Source organism: Bos mutus, chromosome 5, assembly GCF_027580195.1.
Source record: "Bos mutus isolate GX-2022 chromosome 5, NWIPB_WYAK_1.1, whole genome shotgun sequence".
Lineage (NCBI taxonomy): Eukaryota > Metazoa > Chordata > Mammalia > Artiodactyla > Bovidae > Bos > Bos mutus.
The window spans coordinates 111,068,105-111,087,582 of record NC_091621.1 but is presented as its reverse complement, the minus strand read 5'-3'; the positions used below and the strand labels follow the sequence as shown (position 1 = coordinate 111,087,582).

The 19,478-nt window shown below is 42.1% G+C and overlaps 1 protein-coding gene across 8 annotated transcripts in view; it reads left to right on the top strand.

Annotated features, from left to right (window-relative positions):
• Positions 1–19,478, top strand: part of BCL2L13 (BCL2 like 13) — a 50,561-nt gene that overhangs the window by 942 nt on the left and 30,141 nt on the right. For all 8 annotated transcript variants that reach the window (XR_011464340.1, XR_011464338.1, XR_011464339.1 and 5 more), the window contains exon 2: positions 7,412–7,582. Coding sequence is in view for 5 of the 8 variants with exons in the window: in XM_070371647.1 (XP_070227748.1) it covers positions 7,462–7,582 (121 nt within the window). In the remaining 3 variants the exon portion in view is untranslated. The remainder of the gene's footprint in view (positions 1–7,411; positions 7,583–19,478) is intronic.

Here is a 19,478-nt window from a genome sequence, read left to right as displayed (position 1 = left end):
ACTTAAACACCGTAAATTGCAAATATTTAAACCATTGTGGAATTTGCTTCGCTTGATAATAGACCGTTAGGGACTTTGAAATCCTTTTACTCTGATTGGTTAGGTACCATTCTCAGTTTTTTTTTTTTCTTTCCCAAATGATGAATTTACTTATGCCGTCCTGTATCCCCGTAGCTGAGTTCAGCTGAAGGATACATGTGGTTGAGTCCAACCTGTTTGGTAAAGAAAAGGTGCACATCAGTTACTCAACATTTACTTCGTATCTTATTCGGCTAAGCTTTTAGGACGGGTGATTTGCAATAATAATGATTGTTTTAGGAATATGTTTCTTTTCTGAAACATTTTAGACATGCAAAACAAGTTTTAACTGTGGTCCTGCCACAGTTAAAATCGTGGTTTTTCAAACTTGATTTTGACGCATATCTTATTCCACATGAGTGTTCACCAAGAGTTATTAATTAATACGTATTAACAGGGTTGAAGGGAGGGGGCTATTTTCAGAGTAGCTGATTTTTTTTTAAAACAGCTTTATTGAGGTACCATCAAGCCGTTCACGTGTGTAGTCACGGACTGTAGAACTATCACTGCAGTTTTTAGCAGCCACAAGAGAAACTCTCTACCTGGCAGCAGTCATTCTGTATCCCCACACTCTCCTACCCAGGCAGATCTGTTTTAGGTTGTCTCTGTAGATCTGCCAGTTCTGGATATTTCATAGGAACAGAATTATACAATATGTGGGGTTTTGTGACTAGCTTTTTTTTTTTATTTCCATGTTGTAGCAGGTATTGGCAATTCATTCCTTTTTATGGCCACATAATATGCAGCGTATGAATAGACCACATTTTACAGATTCATCAGTTAATGGGGAATTATTTCCACAGTTTGACTGTTACATACTGCTGCCGTGACCATTCATGTGAACTTGTTTTTGCCAGGAGAGTGTGTGTTTTCTTTTCTCTGTCATATACTTAGGAGTGGAGCAGAGAAGCTGACAGTTACCTCTCCCTTTTATGCACGTTATCCGCATACATGGGAAGCCTGATTACTTACTGTGAAAGTCAAACTACATGTTTGTGGGGGGAGAGAGAGTGAGGCGTTACTCTGTAAGCACATTATCTTCGTTTGCCAGCTGCTGCGTGGAGACGTTTGTGGATGGCTCTTAACACGGGATTGAACTGGCCTCTTCAATTAGGTGTGTTCCAGTTGTACACTAAAATAATTTAGTGTCTGCTGAATTTTAAAATGAAATGCGTAGTTGAGCTTCTCAGTTGGACCCAGTGAAATTTCTGCAGTTTCACAATATTTATTAGGATTATGTAACTTTCCTTTGGGAGAAAGTTCTGGAATTCTGTAAGAACTAATAAAGTATGGATTAAAAAGATGAAGTTAAAAAGAAAAAAACGAAGTTATTGGAGTTCATGTTCATTTCTGGAGCTTTAAAAAAAAGTCTTTACTCAAACCACCAATGGGACTGGAGTCTGGGAATCAGAAAGTCTGTTAATGTTTAAAACTGCAGTGTTTTCGTTTGTAACTGAACTGTCTGTGGACTCTCACATTTCTCTTTATAAACTGAGATTATAGATCTACTCAACTCCATATGGGAGTATTTAACAATATAATAAGGTTACCATTTTATTTTGGTGGGAGGAAATGGTCTTAAAAACAAAGCTTCCTAAAATAATATAATACATCGTGTTAAATTGTAATTGTGTTTGTGTTAAGGGTTCTGTGGGGTTAAGAAATACAATATAGGTGTGATATTCTAAGTCAGTATTTCTGAGGTTGGTGTTAGAAGTTTGTCTGTAATAGCAGCCAAGGTGGTCATGATGAGACAAGGTTGGGAAACAACTGCAAGACACCTGAGTTGCTGCAGGTTTGCTTTTCATAAGATTTTAACGCAGAATCTAATGGTTGCTGTAGGCATTCTGGCTACCCTTCATACAAAATACCCAATTCCTACACTGCTGTCCTGGCATTTGCACTGGTCTTCATAGTAGAAATCCAGTTTTAGGGAAAGCAAACTGTTTATTGTGAAATTGTGGGTTTGACACTGTATAAACCCACCTATGTATAAACATAGGTGGATTGCCTATGTATAAACACGGATTAAGTTACCCTGAGCTTCCTCAGGCCATCCATCTGGCTGACAGCTACCTGTAACTTGAGAGACGAGCAAACTTAAGATGTAAGGCAGAGAAAGAAACGGCTGGGCAATACAGCTGTATTCAATAGCTTGTTAGAATTGTGCAAAAAACAGGAGTTTTTATATTGAAGATCATTCTTGTGTTTAATCATTTCTTGACACCAAGAATACTTACACCTAATTTGAATTAGGTGTTCTAGATGGAACGTAAAGAGTAAAAGTGGCTGTGTCTTTCTCATCATTGGAAAGAGGCTTGTGCTGTCTCAGACAGGAACGTCCCCTGGTGGATGAGGTAGTAGCAGACTGGACCTGAGCGTGGCCCCTGCTTCCAGGAAGACTAGCTGCTGGGCTCAGAGCGTGTTTCCTTTTCCTTTAGCCTGTCCTCTCCCTCCCCGCCACCACCCCATTCTCAAAATTGACAAAATTGCTTCTTTCGGTACTATGGGCGTCTGATATTTGGGACCTTGCCTTGTTTTTCTCCCGTTTCTTCCCGTTGTCATCAGTGGGAGTGTTTTCACTTTTGTGTCCTCTCACGCCCACCCGAACGCTGCCCAAACGCTGCCGCTGCCGGGTGTGTATTGGAAGGGAGCAGGCCTGCGAGGTCAGAACGGAGGAGAGTGCTCTCCGCCAGCTGGTTGTGCTGTTCACCAGCTCTTCTGATTTTCGGCAGATAAATTGTCTACTTCTGTCTCTCCATTAATAAAGTTGAGACTGCTACTTTTTCCTTCCGGTGTGGAGGATTTCTGTGACATCTTCTGTGACAGTCCTTCAGCAGTGGAGGTCTCGTGCAAGGGAAATTTGTGGTATGTGTTAGAAACGCGGGAGCCCTTGGTTCGGCATGCTGACTTCAGTCTGCATAGAGTGTGGCAGAGGGAGTGGCTGCCCTGTTCCCAAAGCATCCAGCAGCGGGGCTGTGGAGTATGCACTCGGCATGTCCTCAGTACCTTTGAGAAATTGTAACTGAATACAAGTGCACCGGACATAAAATAGCGTGTCTTTTTAATTGAAGTTGATGTGCGATATTATATGTTACAGTTACACAGCATAGTGATTCCAAGGTTTTAAAGGTTTACTCCATTTACAGCTGTTATAAAAATGGGCCGTATTCCCCGTGTTGTAGACACATAGTCGTGTTTCTGAGGTCTGCCTGCGCCATCACCTGAACGAGCTGCTCCACTGCTCTGAAACTGGCAGCTTAGGCAGAGTTAGAGGAGCTGGACGGATGTTTTAACCTGTGGGTGTGCTGTGTTTAGGACGTCAGAGACACATGTGAAGCTTAAAGACTGTGTGCTAAACTGAAATGACTTAAATGTGTGTGACCGTCTTCTTCCTTAGTGTGAATCGTTAAGTGTAATAGTCATTCATCAGCCGTGTGGGTGTATGGCTACTGACATGTACGCTACAGCTGAGGACTTCACTGTGAACAGGATGCAGAGTTTGGAAGGTGGGGAATTATGAAATCATGACTAAGATGGCATTCGTTGTTCAGTCGCCAAGTCATGTCCAACTCTGGTCAGCTTTATGGCATTTATGGTTAGGCAGTTGGGATTTCCAAGGAAATTTGAAGAGCACTAGATTAAAAATCCTAGATGCTTTGTGTGTAGCGTCTGGGCTGGTGTGTAATTAAAAGTGTCTTCAGAGATGTGGATTTCTGATAAATATAAGGAATTTTTCCAAGAATTCATTTTATTGTAGTATAGTTGATTTACAATGTTGTGTTAATTTCTTTCTCTTTTCTTCCCACACCATGTGGCTTGTGGGATCTAGTTCCCCAACCAGGGATTGAACCTGGGCCAGGGCAGTGAAAGCTCCAAATCCTAACCACTGGACCACCAGGGAATTCCCAATATTGTGGAATTTCTGTTGTTGTTCAGTAGCTAAGTCAGTCCAGCTCTTTTCGACCTCATGGACTGCAGCACACCAGGCTCCTGTCCTTCACTATCTCCTGGAGTTAGCTCAAATTCATGTTCGTTGAATAGGTGATGCTGTCTAACTATCTCATCCTCCTTCACCCCCTTCTCCTTTTGCCTTCAATCTTTCCCAGCATCGGGGTCTTTTCCAATGAATTGGCTCTTTGCATCAAGTGGCCAAAGTATTGGAGCTTCAGCATCAGTCCTTCCAGTGAATATTCAGGGTTGATTTCCTTTAGAATTGACTGCTTTGTTCTCCTTGCAGTCCAAGGGATTCTCAAGAGTCTTCTCCAGCACCACAGTTTGAAAGCATTAATTCTTCAGCGCTCAGCCTTGTTTATGGTCCAGCTTTCACATCCATCATGACTACTGGAAAAACATAGCTGTGACTAGATGGACTTTTGTCGGCAAAGTGATGTCTCTGCTTTTTAATATGCTGTCTAGGTTTATCATAGCTTTCCTTCCAAGGATCAAGTGTCTTTTAATTTCATGGCTGCAGTCGCCGTCCGAAGTAATTTTGAAGTCCCAGAAAATAAAATCTGTTTTCACTTTTCCCCCTTCCATTTGCCATGAAGTGATGGGACCAAACGCCATGATCTTAGTTTTTTGAATGTTGAGTTTTAAGCCAGCTTTTTCACTCTCCTTTTTCACTCCCATCAAAAGGCTTTATTCCTCTTCAGTTCTTCTATTTGAGTGGTATATGCATATCTGAGGTTGTTGATAGTTCTCCCAGCAATCCTGATTTCAGCTTGTGATTCATCCAGCATGGCATTTCACATGATGTACTCTGCATAGAAGTTAAGTAAGCAGGGTGACAATATACAGCCTTGTACTCTTTTCCCAACTGAACCAGTCAGGTGTTCTATGCGGTAATTTCTGCTGTACATCAGAGTGATTGCTGTGCACACGTACACATTCTTTTCCATCGTGATTTATCACGGGGAACATGCTTCCTCGCGCTGTACACTAGGACCTTGTTGTTGATCCATTATAGCGTAGTTCGCATCTGCAAACCCCACAGTCCCGATCCAGTCCGCCCCTCCCTCCGCCCCTCGGCCACTGCCAGCCTGTTTCTGTTTCGTAGACGAGCTCATTTGTGTCATATTTTAGATTCCACGTGTAATGTCATATGCCATTAGTCTTCCTCTTTCTGAATTATTTCACTTAGTGTAGTAATCTGTAGGTGCATCTGTGTTGCTGCAAATGGCATTATTTCATTCTTTTTTATGGCTGAGTAATATTCCAGTCCATGCATGCACACGTGTGTGTGTGTGTCTGTGTAAACACCACATCATTTTTATCCATTCCTCTGTCAGTGGACATTAGGTTGCTTCCGTGGCTTGGTTATTGTAAATAGTGCTGCATTGGGGTGCCTGGATAAATACAAGAAATTTGATTATAACAAATTCTAGAAAATTCATTTATTTTTAAATTTAAAGCATTATTCAGAAGATGAGTACTTCTTTTTTCCTCTTAACAAAAACAACTGAGACTTTTCAAAGGTTACATTTTGTTATTGATTTCCTCTGTTCTCCTCTCTTTCGGAACTTTACTTACTAATTTATTCCTTGCTCTCTTTTTATTTCTAATTGGCTTTCACTGAATGTAAGCATGCTTAAGTCTCTTTCATTGTGACAAAATTCAAGAATTGTCAGACCTTTTGTCTCTGTTCTCAGACTCCTTTCTCCCCTTGAAACCAGACTTTTATGTTCATTCTTTTTAATCTCTTTATATAGTCATCCTTTTATTCTGTGTATTTCAAATTCTCCATACTTTGTTTCGTTGTTTATTCATTTATCTTAGTTTAGTACAATGGCACCCCACTCCAGTACTCTTGCCTGGAAAATCCCATGGATGGAGGAGCCTGGTGGGCTACAATCCATGGGGTCGCGAAGAGTTGGACAGACTGAGCGACTTCACTTTCACTTTTCACTTTCATCCATTGGAGTAGGAAATGGCAACCCACTCCAGTGTTCTTGCCTGGAGAATCCCAGGGACCGGGGAGCCTGGTGGGCTGCCGTCTATGGGGTCACACAGAGTTGGACACGACTGAAGCAACTTAGCAGCAGCAGCAGTACAGATCTTATATTTTGTCAACATTCCCTGTCTCTTTTTCCTGTTGTGGGTTATCTGAATGTTTTTCTTTTATCAGATATTTCTTAAGATCTTAAAATAGTCTGTATCATTGCTTTAAGTAGAAAACAATTATTTGGAAACCTTAATAAAACACTTTGGTTTGCAGTGACTATTAAGATACATAGTAGGAGTTAAAAGATACAAACTGATTACGATATAAATAAATCCTGAGTTTGTAACTTACAGCCTGGTGAACATAGTATATATAATTCTGCATGATATATTTGAAAGTTGCCAAAAGAATAGGTCTTTAAAACAGGGGTACGTGGTAGGTAAAACAGTTGGGTCCAGGTGGAGAAGTGGAGTTGGACTCGCACTGATTAGGGTACAAGTTAAAGTACCTCCTGAAGAGAATCAGAATAAAATTGACTTGAGGAAGAGTTCAGAGGCGGGCAGTAAAAGTGGGCAGAGCGGCTGTGCTCTGCAGCGTCATTCAGGGGCCCAGGTCTCTCCTGTCTTGTGCTGCCCCCTGGAGGTGTCTGCCATCGTCACATTTCAAGTCCAGAGAGGAGGTGAGAGGAAGTCTGCAAGGAGAGGACCCGCCACCACCCCACTGCACACACAGCTGCTTCTCTCACTGCTCGGGCTCAGACTAGTTGTATGGCACACGAAGCTGTGGAGGAAACGAGAGATGTCACCTGCAGCTGTGCACCATGGACCCTGCTGGAATATGAAGGCTTTAATAGTAGAAGAATGAGACGTACTGGCTGGGGGCGTGGTGCAGCATAAAGAGAGGGCAGAGCTGCTGTTCTTGCCACACAGGTGAAAGTAGGGTAACTGGGGGAGATAGAAAGGGAAGTGTGCTTTTGACCTGAAATCTGAATACATGCATTCCTACTGTAAGTAAACTGAAGTTACGTTTTTTAAAGATTACCAAGGATAAGTCTGAGGAATGTTTATTTTGGTATTAGTTGAATGATTGGAGTTAATGGGAGAATGTATTGGCATGTAGCAAACTTTAAAAAAGAAACTCTGTGTTTACTTGACTGCATCACGTCTCAGTTGCGGCACTCAGGATATTCCGGTACAGCGCAGGGACTCTGGAGTTGGGCTCTAGTTGTGTTGTGAGCTCAGTTGCCCCTGAGGCATGTGGCCTCTTAGTTCCCCGCCCGGGATGGAACCAAGTCCCCTGTGTTGCAAGGTGGATTCCCAGCCATGGGCCACCCGGGACATCCTGGCGTGTAATGAACTGTACCCTAAAAAAATACTCTTCTGGTTTTAGGTTTTGTACATCTGTAAGTAGACATTTTCGGAGCTCTGCCGGCCACCCCCATGGCGTCCTCAACTACCGTGCCTCTAGGATTTCACTATGAAACGAAGTACGTGGTTCTCAGCTACTTGGGACTCCTCTCTCAGGAGAAGCTGCAGGAGCAGCCTGCTTCCTCACCCCAAGGTATCGTCTTTGGCTTGTGGTTGAATTAAGTAGTAATAATTAATGTGTACCAAAATGTGGGTCTCAGCACTGTATAGCCGTGGCTGTGAGTCTGAATAATGCTGTCAGCTCTTAAAGACTAACCCTTCACTCTGTCCCTTCCCAACCCCTGATCCATTCCCAGAAGCATGACTTTTAATTTTTTTTTAACAACTTGATTTTTTTTTTTGGTTGCACCGCTTGGTTTAAGAGATCTTAGTTCCCTAACCAGGGATTGAACCTGTGCCCCTTGCAGTGGAAGCATGGATTCTTAACCCCTGGACCACCAGGGGAGGCCCACGAGCTCAATATTTTGAATGACTGCCATTCGTAGAGGTAAAAAACATACTAAATACATGTAATAAATAGAACTACATCTGCCTTTAGAGATTTCCTACTTAACAGGATATAGATTAGAATTAAATAATTATTTTTGAAGTTTATAACAAGCTCTTAGAATTATGTTTCTTCAAGGATATTAAGTTTTTTTGATCGAAGTGTAGTTTATTTACAGTGCTGTGTTAGCTTCAGGTGTGCAGCAGTGATTCGGTTATAGACACATGTCAGTTCTTTTTCAGACTCTTCCATCTTCTAGGTTGTTACAAAATACTGAGCATAGTTCTCTGTGCTGTACAGCAGGTCCTTCTTTATCTATTCTTTATATAGTAGTGAGGATGTTAGATTTAAACGGGATTAATCTCTCAGGCTTAGAGAGTTTTTAGCACAATTCTTTGTATTGTGGAGTTGTGTATATTTTAACTTGGCAGACAAAGCTTATTAGAGTCTGAACTAGTCTTCCTCATTAATATATAACATCATCTTCTTAAATATTCTCATCACAGATTTTACTGTAGCTCTGGAGGTAGTTCTTATCTGCTGCTATTTTAGCTCAAGAAAGTTTCCTGTTGTGATTCAGAAAAGATGGGCTCCTGTAGCCATTCCAACTATAGGGATGACCAGAGATGTCTTAACAGAGCTTGTAAATGCTGACATATAATTCGAGGGTGTGTTGTGTTTTAAACATTGAATCATATTTTGAATTCACTGAGCTCAGTAGCTGTTTACACAAAATTATATCAAAATAGCTTCGAAGACACCATAAAAGAAAATTTTTTTCCTACTAAAATTTTATTTATTGCTTAAATATTTAAATAATATTTCAAGTATTTAATTTATTATTTCACCAAACTCAGCAGCTGTCTTACTTTGTGTTGTCTTCCGATATTGCTCAGTGTTCACATAGTTGTTAAGAGCTTCCCAGGTGGCACTAGTAGTGAGGAACCCGCCTGCCATGCAGGAGATTAGAGAGACACGGGTTTGACCCCTGGATCAGGAAGATCCCTGGAGAAGGAAATGGCAACCCACTCCAGTGTTCTTGCCTGGAGAATCCCATGGACGGAGGAGCCTGGCGGGCTGCCGTCTATGGGGTCACAAAAAGTGGACACGAGTGAGCACTACTGCAAAGTTTTCAAATAGTTGTGATAAGTGGTTACAGTGATTATGGTGATCTTTTTCCCCACCATTTTATCATGTTTACATGTTTCTGTATTGTGTCTCCATTATTGCATGTCTGAATGTTTCCATGTTTTCAAACATTGATAGACTGCGACACAGTTTTTGGTTTACCATAGGACCCCTTTTATCCAGGTCCCTCACACTGGTAGTAGGGCTTTTACTGAAGAAGTCAAGGCAAGAAGGAATTCTAAACAAAGTGGTGGTTATAAGAAATTGCAATTAAAATGTTAATAAATGTACATTTACTTGGTAATTTTGCTGTGTGGTAAGGCAGTTTTCTTCTGAATATGAGTCTGCTGGTTGGAATTCCAGGTCCTCTTTCTCCATAGGCTGTACTTCCGTACCTGTTACGTGCACTTTAAAATTTATGCTTAAAGTGGAGAAAGCGCGCAGAAGCACTTGTAGTTTCAGTGAAGAGACGTTCTAGATTTTCATGATTTTTTCCCCTCTGATCTTTTACAGTTGTTTCTCTCACACCTAACTTGAGGTCGTATTTTCAAAAGCAGCTTCACAAAACATAATTTCGCTTTTAGCAAGCCTCACTACATATCATACTTCAGTGATATCTGTAATTTTCAGTCAATTGCATCATTTCAGTGACCAGTATAACTTTACTGGTTATACTGTATACTGGTTTACTGGTTATATTGGATCTACCTGCCCCCACCCTGCCGACCTCAAATTGAAAGTGCAGAGTCCTAAGCACTGGACTGCCAGGAAGTCCCAGTATTCCCAATATAATAAATAGGCTGGGAGAACGATACCTGACTCTTGGCAGGCACACGCCCTGTACACGGGTGCTGGGTGGCATCTGCCATCTGTCTGCATGTGCTCAACCTGCAGTGGGTCTGGTAACTCAGCACATGATTTATTTTTTTTTTCAGCACATGATTTGTAGAGAGGGTAGTGAAGAGCCGTTCTGCATGTTGCTTCCCCCCTCCTCTAACGGTTATTTACCTTTGTAAATTGTCCAGAGTCAAACTGCAGAACCAAAAAGGAGCGAGCAGTCATGTGGCCGCTGCACCTGCCTAGTTATTTCATTGCCAGCCGTGGAGAGGGCTCGATCAGAGGACGTTCGCCTTCAGTTGTCATGCTGGGCACACACAGGGACGCTGGGGCTCCTGCAGCCCACCCCTCCCAGCCGCCCACCCCTCCAGTTTACGTGCCGTGAAAGCCATCCCTTGTTTCATGTAACACCTGATTGAGGTCATTGTCAGTAGAATCTCAGTTAGCATAGCAGGGATAGTAATTTTTCAGTGTTGACCTCAGCACCCCAGATTCAGCCAAGTGAGTAAGTCCCAGACAGACTAATTGGTCTTTTTTCAGATAATTGCTTCCTTTCTTTTGGCCATGCTATGCGGCAGGTGGGATCTCAGTTCCCAGATCAGGAATTGAACCCACACCCCTGCATTGGAAATGCAGAGTCTTAACCACCTGCTCTCCAGGCTTGAAACATTAGAGTCATCCTTTAACTCTCATCTCTGCTTCCTTCCTCTTTCTTTCCCTCTTTCTTTGTCTACTATTATTAACCGTTACAGTTTTGTGACGATTCTCCCATTTTCCTTTAAATCCTGCCTCAGGATTTGAAAGAAATGTCTCCTGACTTTTCTCCTTCTTTTCCTGTGTTCTCCATCATGTAATTTGAAGGCCACAAGCACGCTGCCCTTCCTTACATTACCTCTCACAGCAGGAACCCACAGGTGCTCTTTTTCCCTCAGTCTCCCCCACAGAAGACCCCATTACCTGTTGCGTCTCCTGGCTGCTGTTGCTTTAGACTGTCCGTGAGCCATTCTTAGTCCTGTTAGTTTTTCACTTGAGCTGAGTTGCCCCGTGACCGTTGTTCCGGTGCTAAGTCGTGTCTGACTCTGCAGGCCCGTGGACCTCAGCACACTAGGCTTTCCTGTCCTTCACTACCTCCCGGAGCTGCTCAAACTCATGTCTGTTGAGTCAGGGATGCCATCTAACCATCTCATCATCTGTTAACTCATCTTCTCCTCATTCCCTCAGTCTTTCCCAGCATCACAGTCTTTTCCAGTGAGTCGGCTCTTTATATCAGGTGGCCAAAGTATTGGAGCTTCAGCATCAGTCCTTGCAATGAATATTCAGGGTTGATATCCTTTAGGATTGACTGGTTTGATCCAAGGGACTCTCAAGAGTCTTCTCCAGCACCACAGTTCAAAAGCATCCATTCTTAAGCACTCAGCTTTCTTTATGGTCCAGCTTTCACATCCGTACATGACTACTGGAAAAACAATAGCTTTGACTCAACAAAACTTCGTTGGTAAAGTGATGTCTCTGGTTTTTAATACGCTGTCTAGGTTTGTCATAGCTTTCCTTCCAAGGAGCAAGCATCTTTAATTTCATGGCTGCAGCACTGTCCGAAGTGATTTTGGAGCCCAAGAAAATAAAATCTGTCAGTGTTTCCACTTTTCCCTATCTGTTTGCCATGAAGTGGTGGGACCAGATGCCATGATCTTGGTTTTTGAGTTTTAAGCCAGCTTTTTCACTCTCCTCTTTCATCCTCATCAAGAGACTTTAGTTCGTATACTTTTTGCCTTTAGGGTGGTGTTATCTGCATATCTGAGGTTGTTGATGTTTCGCGCAGCAATCTTGATTCCAGCCTGTGATTTATCCAGCCCAGGATTTCGCTTGAATTACTCTGCATATATTAAATAAGCAGGTGACAATATTCAGCCTTGTTGTACTCCTTTCCCAATTTTGAACCCATCTGTTGTTTCATGTCCAGTTCTAACTGTTGCTTCTTGACCTACATACAGATTTCTCAGGAGGCAGGTAAGGTGGTCTGGTATTCCCATCTCTTTAAGAATTTTCCAGTTTCTTATGATCCACACAGTCACAGGCTTTTGCATAGTCAGTGAAGCAGAAGTGGATGTTTTTCTGGATTTCCTGTGACAGTGGTTCCTGATGATTCCCCAGACCTGCTTCCCTTTCTATCTGAGGCATGAAGGAAATTGCATCTAAGCAGGGCCATGAGACTGGTCCCAGCCAGTGAAACTCGGGTGTCGGGGCCTGTGTCACTGCCAGGCTGTGGCATTTAAGGGCCAGTGTGCCTTCTCCCCGTGCTTCCCTTGCCTGTGGTGTGTGTAGGCTGATTCAAGGGGAAGGGGTGTTCCTGAGGATGCAGTCTCCGGAGAGCACCGCCACCCTCAGGCGGGGCTGCTGAGTCACTGTAGGGCACAGGCTTCTTGCCTCCAGTCCCCAGATTAGATACGGCGCACACAGGAGGGGGGCACCTTTGGGTTAAGTTGCTGAAGCCACCGCTTTATTATTGCAGCCTAGACTCCTGTCCTCATTAGTGTATCTGCCCTGTGTGCACATTAGGGTGACCAGCTGTCCAGTTTGCCCAGGCTTGAGTAAAACTGGGAAAGTCCCGGGCAAACTAGATGAGTTGGTTACTCAAATACATACATATGTTCCCATCTACCCAGATTCCACTTATTCACAATATTTTTTAACTGTAACAAACTTCATGGTCCACAAAAACCAGGCCTTTTCAAGCCCTGTGATTTATTAAGTTTGTAAAGACCTACGCATCTATATAAGCCTGTGTTAATCTTTTTTTTTCTTTCTGCTTGAGCATAGAACTTTTTTCCTACCCAAATCTTGTAGGATCTGAGAGGTTTACCTGCTTTGATGTTTCTGTTTTGGTTTTGAAATTTGGTTGTTATCCTTGTATTGTTTCCTTAAGCCCAAGTACACAGTATCGTATGCAAATGTGTGTGCTAACCTCTTCGGGCGGGGGGCAGGAAACTTGGGCTCTAATCGCTCTCTCTGCTGCCTTGCTCTCCAGTTTGTTACCTAAAGCCTGAGGAGAGCTCCCTTCTGCGCGTGCTCCTACAAATAGAGCCTCTGCAGCGTGCAGTGGTGCAGTGTGGTTAGGGTTTGGTTCCAAGTTCATGAAGCAATAGGTGTGAGAAGAGGAGGCTAAAGAAGGTGGCCCTATCATTACTCAAGATTTCTGTCACATGAAATGGCTTTCATTTTTTCCTCAGTGAGTCATGTGCTGGGTACATAACTTCTCCTTAAATAGTTAACTCTGTGCTTTTCCAGAAGTTGTCAGCTCGACTGGACTCCATTAGTTCGTGTTGAATAAGTTCAACGTTATATATATTCTGACTAGCAGAAGTCCCGCTGATTTGTGTATGTGATCCCAAGTAAGAACTTGTTACGTTCAACTTTGCTTGTGTTAATACAGAACACCTTGATGTTGTAGTCATTAATAGGGATTCAATAAGACGTGTCTTAGGTTAGGAAGGAGAGTAGGTTCGTGTCTGCTAATTAGTAATGTGACTGTCGAATGCATGTCGTCGTGGTGCTGGCTGGATATTCATTCAGCTGTTAAAACACTAATCCCCCATTCTACTCACCCGTCCCCCTCTCAGCACACACTGTTCTCCTCCGGTCTCTGAGTCTCATTGGAGTGAAATCGCACAGTGTCTGTCCTATTGTGTCCAGCTTGTTTTGCTTAGCATCGTGTCTGTAAGGGTCACCTGTGTTGCAGCGTTTTTCAGACTTTTACTCCTTTTTAAGGCTGACTCATGTTGCCTTGTGTGTAGAAAGCTTGTTTTGTTTACCCATTCATCTGGCTGGTAGACATTGGGTTATCTCTACTTTGACGGTGGTGAATAACGCAGTGATGGGAATCGGCGCATGAATGGTCTGAGTGTCAGCTTGCCGTTCTCTTGGGCAGATAGCCAGTTGTGAAATGGCTGGGCCATCCTACATTTAAGTGTTCTGAGCACGTGCCAGCCTTTCCCCGCCAGTTGCTGCGTTATTTTACCGTCCGGTCAGCAGTGCACAGGGGTTCTGATTTCACCACACCCTCACCAACATTGCTGTTTTCTGCCCTTTTGTCGCAGTTCTCCTAATGAATAAGAAGTGGTATCTCCTTGTGATAGCTCATTTCTTTTTATTGCTGAGTAATATTTCATTGTGTGGATGTACCACAGTTTGTTTATCCATTCACCTATTGAAGAACATCTTGGTTACTTCCAAGTTTTGGCAGTTACATATAAAACTCTGATAAACATCCTGTGCAGCTTTTGTATATATGTAAGTTTTTAACTCACTTGGATAATACAAAGGAGCATGATTGCTAGGTCTTACGGTAAGAGTATGTTTAGCTTTGTTAGAAACTACTAAGCTGTGTTCTAAAGCGGCTGTACTGTTCCCACCAGCAGTACATGGGGGTTCCCGTTCTCTGCTTCTTTACCAAATTTGCTGTTTGTTTTAAAATATTCTTCACTGATCTGGCAGCACAGGGCCCTAGTTGGCCGAGTGCAGGAGTTGAGGCATGTGGTGTCTAGTTCCCTGACCCGGGATTGAACCCACGCCCCCTCATTGGGAGCACAGACCCCTAGCCACTGGACTGCTAGAGCAGTCCCTATTGTCCATATTTTTTTGCTTATAGCTATCCTGGTGGTGTGCAGTGATAGCTCTCTGTGCTTTTAATTTGCAATATTCTTGCCTGGAGAATCCCGTGGATGGAGGAGACTGGTGGGCGACAGTCCACGGGGTCGCAAAGAGTTGGACACGACTGAGCGACTTCACTTTCTTTCACTTAATGTCTAAAGATGCTGAACATCTTTTCATGTGCTTACTGGCCATTTGTATAATTGGAGAAATATTCATATACTTTGTCCATTTTAAAATTGGGTTATTTGTCTTTCTGTTGTTAAATTGTAAGAATTCTTTATAGCAGACCCTTATAAGAAAGAGATAGATATATATATATATATATAGTTGCAGATGGTGTCTTCGATTTTGTGCTTTGTGTTTTCTTGGACATGTAGAAGTTTTAAATTTTTATAGAATCTTGTTTATGTTTTCTTTGATTTCTAGTTTTTTGGTATTGTATCTAAGAAACAGTTGCCTAATCCAGGGTCACACACATTTTCACCGGTTTACTTCTAAGAGCTTTACACTTTTTAGCTCTTAAATTTAGATCTTTGATCCATTTTGAATTAATTTTTTTATTACCATTTAGGAATTTTTAAAAATTTAAAAAATTGAAGTTAGTTGATTGACAATGTTGTGCTAATTTCTGCTGTACAACAAAGTGAGTTAGTTACACATATATACATTATTTTTTTATGTTCTTTTCCATTATGATTTCTCCCAGGAGATTGGGTGTAGTTCCCTGCGCTGTACAGTAGCACCTTATTGTCTGTTGAATTAATTTTCTTATGTGAAGTGTGGGGTCCAGATTCATCCTTTTATGTGGGAATATCAAGTTGTTCCAGCGCCATTTGTTGTAAAGGCTATAGTTTTCTTCATTGAATATCTTTTTACCCTTATCAAAAATCAGTTGACCTTAAATATATGGGTTTATTTCTGGCTCTCAGATTCGACTTGTTTATATGTCAGTTCTTACACCATTACCACATTATGTTGACTGCTTACAGCTTTGTAGTAAGTTTTGAAATTGTGAAGTATGAGTAATCCTTCAACCTTGTTCTTTTTCAAAATTGCTTTGACCATGTTCTGTCTTTTGCAGTTGTGTTTGAATTTCAGGACTGTCTTGTCCATTCCCAGAGGCAGTTGGAATTTTGATGGGATTGCACTGACTCCATAGGTCAGTTTGGGGAGTATCACCATCTCAGGTCAGCTTTCAGGCCAGTCTTGTGTGACCCCAGGTTCTGGTTCAGTTCCCTCTTTCTGGGGATGTGCGCTTTTTAAGTTTCTTCTCGAGTCTTTCTATAAGGAACAGGAGATGTTTGATCCTGAGTACTATGAACCCGGACTTTGAGTGGATGCTCACTTGACTTTCTTGTCTAGTCTGAACATCTGCATTCCTGTCAAAACAAAGATCATGGAGCACTGCCCCACACCTGCTGAACCAGGTGCTCCATGGGGCCTGGGAATCTGTATCTTTAATTATTGCTTCATTATTGTTTAATATTCTCCTGGTACTTCTAATGTGCCCCAGTTTGGGGAACCATAGATTTAGAAAACATTCTTGCTCTCAGAGGTCTAGGCCATACATAAAACTTTTCTAAGCTTGTTGATCTGATACTCATTTTGAGTGCATTCCGGGGCTGGAATATGATGGTTGCTGAGTCACCTGACCCTTTCTTTGACATTGAGGTGGGTGGGATTTAAGTGTGATAAAGTTTGTTTATCTTTGAAATATTTTTCTGGATTTATAGTGCAGGATTTATGCTGCATTGGTCCTGTGTATAGCTCTGTTTTTTTTCGAAGTCAGGGTGGAGTGGGGGTTGATTAAAAGAAAATCAGTGAATCTGTCTATGTCATGGGTTAGCTGAAGAAATAGCCTTTTGTATCCTGACAGCAGTAGACTTTTTACTGGTTTAGGTTTTCCACATGGCTTATTATCAAGTATGACAACTTGTCGTGTGTAATTAGCGTCACATTAGTCTCATGAGAATAGGTACGCCTTTAATCAGCTGCTTTTCTTTAATCTGACAGGATGAGGCATATGGTAACCAAGACATTATTGTCATTTTCTTTGTGGCATGGTGGTGGAATTGGGAGTGGTGTGATGGGTGTGGGGATGTGTATATGTTTTAGGCATGCAGATTTTCCTAAAAGAGGCAGATGGCAAATAAAGCATTCATATATTCCTTATTTTTCATTCATTATACTTCAGAAATTGTAATCATGTTTTTGAATTTAGTAATAATGTTTCTTATCAGAATATCTACTTTCTAATCTGATTTCTGTATAATTTATTTGTGCCTGGGCAAGTCATCTAAATTTACTAAGTCCCATATTCTTCGTATGAGATGGGTGGACTAACCTTGACCTTTTCAGATCTAAAGTTCTGTGATCCAGACGTTGGTGAAGCCCCTCGTGAGCGTGAGCTGGTGATTGAGGTCTTACTCTTGCCGTCCCTCCTCTGCGGTCTCCTCCGTCACAGGCTGGCACCATAAATGTTCTCGTTACTGGCCTGTGTATGTGGTTGGCCTGTGTTCCTACTCTCTTCCAGTAAAGGACTACTCATTTTATTTATTTCTTTTAACTTTTTAAAATATTTGAGGTAGCCTCAAAATATGCTGCTAACTTTTACAAATCCCTCTGAATCTGTTAATAAGTTTCATTCTGTTGCCTCCTTTCTTGTGTCCCTTCTTCCCAGCAAGGTTGTCGGGTTATACGTTGTAATCCTTTGAGTCTTCATCACAGAGACAGTGACAGCTGTTGATGTCAAGTATTTGTGTGTTTTTTTAGTCTTTACTTGACATAAGTCTAGGACCAAGGGACTAGCTCAAATAGTTTGTAATCAGGTCAGACTAATGATAATAAACTACAAAATCATAGGTACAAGACAGTGTATATTTAAGTATTGAACTGTGAGGCACAGGTTAAATGATACACATGTTCAGTGTCAATGATACGTAAGTAGTCAGTGAAGTAGACTTAAATTGGTCCTTGCAGGGAGTTCCCTTGTGGTCCAGTGGTGAGGACTTGGCGCTTTCACTCCTGAGGGCCTGGTTCAATCCCTGGTCAGGGAACTGAGATCCTGCAAGCCATTTGGCATCACCAAAAAAAGAGAAATTGGTTCTTGCAGGGTGGACAGAACTAAATAACCAGGAAAAGGAAGAGTCCAGGTTAGGTAAAAATGTCTTTTTTTGTTAGTGAGTAAATTGGCAGTGAGTTCCTACTGGGTGGGAAGAGGAATTAATTTTTTTTAATTTTACACCATGTATCATTTAATGTGGCTTATAATTAGAACATAATGGAAGTAAGTTGTAATGGAGTCAGAATAGGAAGACTGTACATTTCCATAGTGGGAGCAGTGGATCACAGGTACGTTGTCTGTAGGGTCCTGTGCAGTCATCTCAGCGTTGAGCAGTGAACTTGGTTCTGAGGCAAAGCCAAAGCAAAGTGGAGGTGGGCAGTAGCTCCCCGTGTCCATGGGAGTGTGCTCCAGGATTCTCGGGTGGTGCCGCCTACCACCAGACGCTGCGTGTTCTGTACTAATGGGTGGGTAGCTTACATGGTCTGGACATGCTGGCTATGACTCAGGTCTCAGGACCCCACCAGATTTCATTACATTAGACAGAATGGTGTGCAGTGTAAAATTAATGAGTTTTGTTTCTAAAATTTTCTGTGCAGTATTTGGGACCGTGGCTGATGCGGTTAGCTGAAACCACAAAGGGAACTACTATATTTAGTTCCCAGAAGAAGCTATGCTATTTTAAGGGGAATGTTATTCTTTAAGAGAATTGTTTTTCACGTAGAGCTTTATTACATAGGACACAAAGAAATGCAGTAGAAACTGTCAATATCAAATACAGTGTTACATTTCAAAACTTTTGTCTTTTTGTGGAATTCTGGATAAAAGCTAAGGAAATGACACTAAAGTGCACTCAGTTGAAACAGATAGTTGATACTGTCTGGGGATTTTTCTGATGATCCAGCTTAATTTGAGGATAAATTCTAGAATGTGTGGAATGGAGGGACTGCCTCTTATGTGAGGAAACCTTATAAAAAGTTTACCTGGCAGGCTGTATTGACTGGCAAGAGTCTGTTTCTGAGTAAGGACAGGTCAGGAGCCAGCTAGCAGATGTTGAGTTTAAGATGATTTTGCATAACTTAAAGGGCTGACTCAAGCTTTTCAGCCTGGTGTTTACTCTGCTTCTGTTGTGGAATTATGTTTGAAGAATTTTTGTTAAAAGCACTGTGTTCGCTGTAGCTCATGGCAGTGACTGACCAAAATTCTTACATTGTTGAGCATGGCAGAGATTATTTGAGCCTGGAGAAAGTTTGAAGTCAAGTCCCTTAGAGATAGGTCACGTTGGGAAAGGTAGAACACCAGGGACCTTCTGGTATTTAGGACTGTAGCTTCCTGGTGAAATGTCTCAGACGAATTTATTGTGAAGTGTACCCTTAGAGTTAAAAAGTTAACTTTTCTTCTGCATTTTTTGATATAAATTAATTAAATTCTGTTGGACATGTGTTCAGGAAAAGATACATTTTAGTTTTAGATCAATTGATATTAAGCCCTAGGCTGTTCTCTGTTGCAGCAGTTGGAGAACAAGAGTAACTGCTGGTGTTAAAACAGATGCTTTGGCTTTATGTAAACTGAAGGTTGTTCCTGCTGGTCCAGACTTTGAGTGTACTGAAAGCAGGTTCTGTGTGAACATCGTTAATTAGAAATCCATGGTGAGCTGATTCTGTGCACACTGTGCAACGTTAACAACGTTTAGAGATTTGGAAGGGGTGGTGAGTGGGGTCATTGTCTGTAGCGCTTTTTTTAAGTGATGTTGATTTGTTGGCTGTGCTGGGCCTTTGGTGCCTTGAGCGGGCTCTTCTCTAGCTGCGGTGAGCGGGGGGCTGCTCTCCAGTCACGGTGCTTGGGCTCCTCGCCCAGAACACCGGC